Raw genomic sequence first — 7608 nt, 5'->3', positions numbered from 1 at the left:
CGTTTGATAAAGAGATAAATAATCATACTGATATAACTCATGACATAACACGCACACAGGAGAACAGGCGTGAGGAACTACTGAAATTTATTCTACAGGCTAGCATATTTAAAATGAAACTAACAGGAATTTCAGAAATCCAAGAGAAGCTTCATACTTTATTCAATTAAATTGATATTTCTTTCAGACCTCTGCAACTGTTGACTTTTCTTCGGCTGTTCACTTCTGTGATTGGTAGGAAGAGCACATGTGTAATTTTGAAATGAGCTTATTAACTTATCAAAAGCCTTTTTATAATAAGTTAAAAAGTCTTCTCGGCATTAAAGTGTACCAGCCTCTGTATGAGATAAATATAAGTGTCCATATTAAAGACGAAGCTACAGACCCTTTCATCCAACTATGAATATCTCCATGTAATCTTCTGGATGAGGAAAAATCACTTTCATTATTATTACTTTTTAAAATTATAATTAAAGTCCCGTGTTTATTGTTGCGCCAGTCTGATTGAGAACATAAAATGTCTGGAAAAAAGTGCTTCAGTCTTAGAAATTCTTGATTTGAACAGTTTCAAAAGTAAAATACTGTCTGTACTTTTAATTCATCACCGTTTTTAATGATCATCTTTGGCTTTTTATTTGCCTAAACGTTTTACTACATGAGATTTTAGAGTTTTATTGAATAAAATATGCAAGTCACAGTAATTGACGTGTGAACAAGAAGCACAAACGTCCACCGAGGCATCTCTCTCTCTCTGAGCAGTAATATACTGTTAAGGGAATAATATTCTATTTTTATATAAACACGTAAGAGTGGATAACTTTGTAAACAACCGGACATGAATAACTTGAGGTTATTACATAATAGCAGAGTTCTCTCTTCCTCTTGAAAATACTTTCCTTAAAGATTTAGCACATTTTAGGATCAATAAAGGCAGAAATGTAAAACTGAGGTCAGAGGTCAAATGTGAGATGATATTAGGATGCAATGATGTGAGAGTCACCATATACCAGTATCCTCTCCTCAATGTAGTCAGTACGAACAAACAAGCAGAATCTTAAGCACAGTTTTAAAGATAAAAAAATGTTTTGTGAAAGTTTGACTTTATTTAACCTGGAATAAGAAGTCAGAGGTCCAAAGTACCACAATATTTACAATCCACATGTATGATTCCTTATTTTTATCCACTTCCTTGTTATTGTTGTCAATATGAACAATGGGAAAGAGAAGTTTAACATAGCACTATACAGCATTATTATCATTTTGACCTTCAGATCGATCCACTGACCTTGAAGGAGACGTCAAATGTGGCATATTTCACATGTTTTATGTTACTTTGTAGATTTTGATGATACACATCACACTTTTAGGAAAAACTGGGGGGGGGGGGGGGTTGACCATTTTCCACCAATAACTCCTGGAGATGACCTTGAAGACGCTGGTGGATGGAAGCTGAACTTCAATGGACCGTTAACATGACGCCATCTGCAGGATCTGAATTTATTCAAAAGTGTTTTCAGATGGGAAGACACACAAACGCTGCCGAAAGCAGAACCTCCTCAGCAGAGGTGAGGAAGACTCTGCAGCAGTGAAGGACCCTCTGCTGTACTATTGCAGTGTAGTATTTTTACTTTGGACAGTGTTAAGAAATCACATCTTTCGCTCTGTGAACACCAGAGGGCGCTGTATCCCCTGTTTCAACCTTACCTGTGGATACACCTGCGACAGATTTTTTATAAGGTACAAAAATATAAAACAGTGGTTTAAAGTGCGACACATGACCAAAGCAACGAGTTTATGGACATGTGAAGGGGTGACTGTGAAGATAAATTGTTTACAGGAATAACTGTTCTTCTGGTTTCCGCTCAGCTCTGAGAGACAAAGTCCACAGAGAGAGAGACACGCTTAGACACAGTGACACACACACAGACCCACAGACAGACAGCTGACAGTCGCACCCTCCCCTCCCTGGACAGCAGCGGAGTGAGGTGGTGAGGTTGCCCGGCTGTGTACTCGGGCCATGCGGGGTCAGCGGGATGGAGGAAAAGCCCAGAGTGTCTCCGTTCAAGAACTTCGTGGCTGGGGGTGTCGGAGGAGCGTGTCTGCTGCTGGCCGGACACCCACTGGACACCATCAAGGTGAGAGCTGCAGCCCGAAGCGGGGCTCCAACACAGCGGATTTAGACCTTTAGACAGAAACATTCAGTCCACGTCCACGTGTGCCCGCGTGTGTGCCCGCGTGTATGCCCGCGTGTGTGCCCGTGTGTGTGTGTGTGTGTGTCGGGGGGGGGGGGGGGGGGGGGGGGGGGGGGGGGTTTCTGAAGAAGTCACGGGAAATGTCAGATCGTCAGATCGTGTAGGTGCTGAAGAGATTACCGACAAATCAGCTTAAACTGTTGCCGAGGCGGCCGCCTGAACCCGGAGTAATGAGGCTGCTTAGAGCCAGCGGGAGACTGGCGAGGAAATGTCACAGCGTGGGTACAAAGTGTGCAGCTCAAACTCACGAGGTTAAAATCAGATTTCTGACGAAAACAAAGTAATGCCATGAAGCATCACATTTATTGAACACATCACAATAGAAACGTCTCACCTCACTATCGCATTTTCTAAAACTTATAACTTAGTTTTAAAGTAATAACTGCTTATAATTTTTATAACTTTATTATTCACATACAGTAACTTTGAATGTGCAGAAATCTAATATAAATGCTAAATACCAACAACGTATCGTTACATGGGCATTATGTTTAATCCAGATCTTTTTGTCTATCTAAACCACGTCAGTGTGTTTGTGTGCGACACTGAGTCTTTGTGAAGAAACAGTTTGATCACATCATCGCAGTAACCGTCACATGAGCGCAGCACCGCCCTGTTTATCAGAGCAGCAGATGTTAGTGGTTAGTTATGTTAGTTAATGTTTCCTCCTGTCTGACAGCCCTCAGCTGCACGGTCACTGTGTGTGTGTGTGTGTGTGTGTGTGTGTGTGTGTGTGTTTGTAATTCTTCTTATTTAAACTGTGTGTTTCAGGTGAGACTACAAACACAGCCCAAAGCCGCTCAGTATGTGCTTTACACAGGAACGTATGACTGCTTACGCAAGACCGTATCCAAAGAGGTGAGCGCTTCCTGCAGGACAGCCAATCAGCTCTGTTTTCAACATGTGACACATCAACTGAAGTATAGGCACTTTAATTAAAAACTAGAAACTCATTTAAAATCTTTCATGTGTGTGTGTGTGTGTGTGTGTTTGTGTGTGTGTGTGTGTGTGTGTGTGTGTGTGTCAGGGCATCCTTGGTCTCTATAAAGGTATGGGGGCGCCCCTGGCGGGTGTGGCTCCTATGATGGCCATCAGTTTCTTTGGGTTTGGTCTTGGAAAACAGCTCCAACAGACGGCTTCTGGAAAACCGCTCATGTTAGTTCAAACACACACACAAACAAACACACACACCTTCAGAGAGCTGTGCATAAATGAATGCTGCAAACATTGAACTGAAGCAACACTGTGACGATGAGTGGAATAAAACTCCTCCACAGTGAGTGACAGACTCATGAAGTCACGCAGGAAACGGTTGCTCCAGCTCATTCCCGTTAAAGCTGCTGAATCATGGACTGCTCTTACTCTCACACAGCTTCTGCTTTTTAGCTTCATTTTAGTTTACGAGTGAGTTGGTGTGAAGTCTCATGTGTTGTTGTTCATCTGAGGCTGAATTGATCCAATGTTAAAACCTGCTCAACACCTTAGAAGTGAAAGAGAGCGCACTTTCTTTTTACCCGTCTGTGTTTGTAGGCTGGAGCAGACCTGTTACACATCCAGCTGTTTTTAAAATAGGCTCAACATCAGTAATGTGTAACTATCACAGCTAAAAGGCCAGATCCAATCATTAAACGTCACCTTAACCTTCAAACACTCCTCCAAAGCTTACACACTGTCGCTTGTGTGTTTCTCTATATATAACTCTCGCCCTGCCTCCCTTCCTTCTGTTGTCATTCGCTCATTTGAAGCAGCACGCCCCCTTCACCCCCCCGTCCTGTTACCCTGACGTATATATGAAATGTTAAGCATGAGTTGGCATCACTGGTAGCTTCTGTCTCACCTCTGAAGACTTTATAGCAACACAGTCAGCGTGTCTGTAGTTAAGTGAGCAGTGCAGTATCCTGTGTTCAGAGAGGACCTGATATCCTGTGTTTCCTGGCACTGATGATCCACTGGTGGCCATAGTTTTAATACTGAGCTCAGTGTATCTACAGTACTTTTAATTAATGTTTACATTTTATTATTTAATTAACCAGGAAAGACCCACTGAGATTTAAAATCATTGCACATAAAATTTGAGAAATTAAAACATTATTGATCCAATAACGAGATGACTTCAGTTCAGGCTTCAAACTGCTCTAAACACTCAGTTTGTCCGTTTCTTTTCTACTCTTGGATCTGTATGATGTCATAAGTAGCAGTCTCATTTTTGGTCTAGAAGCCCCACCCACCTTTCAATCCAACCAATCAGAAAGCTATTTTAATAAGAGACGCCCTAATCCACCCATCACAGTGATCTGATCTCTGAATCTTCATTTGTTGTTGTAAGAATGTTTTAAAGCTGCTCTTAAAGATGCTCATGTGTGGAAGTGTGTCCAAATACTCTCAGGTTTCTCCATCAACATCCGACTGATGTGCAGCTGACTCACAGGCGCAGCAACAAGAAACTGCTCTTTGCAGACTAACTGGTGCAAATATTGCATCTGCAGCTACAGAGGCAGACGTTTCCCTCGGCTGCTGGTGGAGATTCAAAGCGAGCGAATATTCAAAAAGTCCTGAATTGAAGTTGAAAGAATTCTGCAGCTGTGCAGAGATAGTTGTAGAAGCCGATGTTCCAGAGAGGAAAAGCTGTTTCGAATACGTATCAGATGCTGTTGGTCCTGCTGACCAGGGAAACTAAAAATAATATTAATCTGGGTCATGGTTCATGATAACTGCCTGGAAGAGTGCAGCTGTTACTGAGGTGGCTGCCTGGGGGTGAGTCTGACTTCTACACAACTGAACCTCCATCACCTGTTCAGGTACCATCAGATATTCCTGTCCGGCTGTCTGGCAGGAGTCTTCACTACAGTGATAGTAGCTCCAGGAGAGAGGATCAAATGCTTGCTACAGGTAAGTGTGTGTGTGTGTGTGTGTGTGTGTGTGTGTGTGTGTGTGTGTGTGTGTGTGTGTGTGTGTGTGTGTGTTCCTGTGATATAATTAGAATCCAAAGTAAACACTTGTTTCATGGTTGAAGTCGCTCTGCTCACATATCCAGCTTTAAACATCAGTTGCGTAACTGTGTAACCTGACTAGTTATAAACTAATATCCATGTGAGGCTTTAATCCAACACATGTTTAAACATATTTAAAAGCATGACTCACACATATATTTATGTATTTAAGTAAATGTTGTGAAATGTGTGTTTTCCAGGTGCAGTCGAGCGGTGGAAGGTCCAAGTACGCAGGTCCGCTGGACTGTGCGGTCAGGCTCTATAAGGAGCAGGGGATCCGCAGCGTCTACAAAGGGACTGTGCTCACTCTCATCAGAGGTACGCTGCACTGTGGTTTGTGTATCTGTATGTTTGTGCGTGACACTGTTGTGTGACCTCGAGCGGTTTAGCGGTGTGACTGTTTCTCTCTCCATCTCGGTCTCAGACGTGCCTTCTAACGGTCTGTACTTCCTCACGTATGAATATCTCAAGGATGTCCTGACCCCTGAGGGTCAAAGGTCAGTATCCATTTGAACAGTCCTATAAAGACCAAAGATTTGTCAGATGCTGTAAATCTGAGCTTTCACTTCTCTCTGACTGTGTGCCAGCGTGTCTCAGCTCAGCACTCCCAGAATCCTCCTGGCTGGCGGTGTCGCCGGAATATTAAACTGGGTGATTGCTCTTCCTCCAGACGTGCTCAAGTCCAACTTCCAGACAGGTCAGAGCTGAGTCCAAGTGAAGCTAGTATTTTCATTTCGTTAGTCGATTTGTAGACCACATAAAAGAAGGACGCCATGACATCAGTCAGTGGTTTGTGACGTTTCCAGCTCAGCTTTATTATCTCCTAATTTGATGGAGATAATAATAGTGACTGAAGGATAACATTAACACTGGATGGGTAAACTGTGTTTGTGTGTAGCTGCAGATGGGAAGTACAGAGGTCTGGCTGATGTCCTGCGAGCACTGCTTCGAGAAGAAGGACCTAAAGCTCTCTACAAGGGCTTCAATGCAGTTTTCCTGCGAGCCTTCCCAGCCAACGCTGTAAGATATTCAGATATTAATACATGCTTATCTTACCACTCATATCAGTACACACGTGTTCATCGTGGCTTTCTTCTCCTCTCTCCCTCTCAGGCTTGTTTTCTGGGATTTGAGGTGGCATTAAAGGGCCTGAACCTGCTCGCACCGAGCTGGTGAAAGACGACGAAGCAGCAACTGGAGATTTTCTCCCTCAAACAGTGTTGGTGAAATAAATCTAAAGTGTACTTTTAAACTTTTAAAAATATATTTTCCAAAAACGTGGTGTCTGTCATTGTTCCTGAGATTGGGAGCAGTGGAAACACGTACAATTTGAGAGACAGCTTCTTCAGTTCTAGAGTCAAATGGTGGAGAGTCGCAGATTTAAACCCCAAAGAGGGTCAAAGGACCCCCTGATGATCCTCTACCTAATCACATGAGCCAAGGTGTCAAAGCGGGTGTGGGTCCCAATCAGCCAGGGTTTCGGGTGAGCTCATTGTGAAACCTGGCCTCACCTATCATGTGATTTCCTGAGGTCAGAAGGCCCAGGATGTGAGTGGGCGTTAAGGCGTCTGAAAACTGAAAGTTTCAGCAAATCTTCAGGTCCTGTTGTTTACAAGTTGCAGACCTTTTCTTCTTCTTCTTCTTTTTCACAGCAGATCATCTGCCTTCATCTCCTCTACCTTTGCATCCTCTCTGTCACACCGACTCTCTGTCTGTCCTCCTTCACTACATTCATGAATCGTCCTTCTCTCTCACTGCCTCCAAACATGCCTCCCCCCTCTCCTCTTCCTTTGTCAGTAGTAGCAGAGTTTCCACTAGTATCCAGCTGCTCGTATGCACCAGTGCAGTCATAACAATTTGACGTGTCCACTATCCTGGTATGAACCCTGGAATGTGAAGTACATGAAGTACATTTATTAGAGAGAATCATACAGTGTGAATGCTACACAGGCACAACTAAGCTCCCAAACAGACATTGCTGGATGGTGATGAGATACTAGCATCAGTATTTCTTCAATCCAAGTATTTAGATGATGTCACTTTGCTAGACATGGAATTGTTTTAAACGGGCCACTGCAGGGGCAAAGGGCTCCATCTGCATTTGTATATGAAGCCTTTGAAGAGATCATGTTGCCTCTGCGAGACCTGAACAGGAGTTGAGACCAAACAAATACACAGCAGAAATTATGCAAATACTGTTGCCATGACGGTGCACAAGAGGTTTTTTTCTTTATGATCATTTTAAATAGCAAACAGGCGATAATGATGAGACCAAAAATGTTTGTATGAAATCTAAAGATTGCATTGAACAAAATAAATTCAAATATAAACTGTTTTTGCTAATTTCATTTTCTAATTCACTGGAA

The 7608-nt window shown here is 42.9% G+C and overlaps 1 protein-coding gene across 1 annotated transcript; it reads left to right on the top strand.

Moving 5' to 3' along the window:
* The first annotated feature begins 1878 nt into the window (after nt 1-1878).
* On the top strand, nt 1879-7577 carry LOC146493993 (mitochondrial carnitine/acylcarnitine carrier protein-like). The gene is made up of 9 exons (XM_085146653.1): nt 1879-2135; nt 3024-3110; nt 3280-3407; nt 5051-5141; nt 5443-5560; nt 5667-5739; nt 5830-5939; nt 6141-6262; nt 6356-7577. The coding sequence occupies exons 1-9, from the start codon at nt 2034-2036 to the stop codon at nt 6416-6418; spliced, it is 894 nt and encodes a 297-aa protein (XP_085002779.1). The 5' UTR covers nt 1879-2033; the 3' UTR covers nt 6419-7577.
* Nucleotides 7578-7608: the final 31 nt, after the last annotated feature.

This window comes from Neolamprologus multifasciatus, chromosome 20, assembly GCF_963576455.1.
Source record: "Neolamprologus multifasciatus chromosome 20, fNeoMul1.2, whole genome shotgun sequence".
NCBI classification, from domain to species: domain Eukaryota; kingdom Metazoa; phylum Chordata; class Actinopteri; order Cichliformes; family Cichlidae; genus Neolamprologus; species Neolamprologus multifasciatus.
This window is presented reverse-complemented; position numbering and strand designations above follow the sequence as displayed.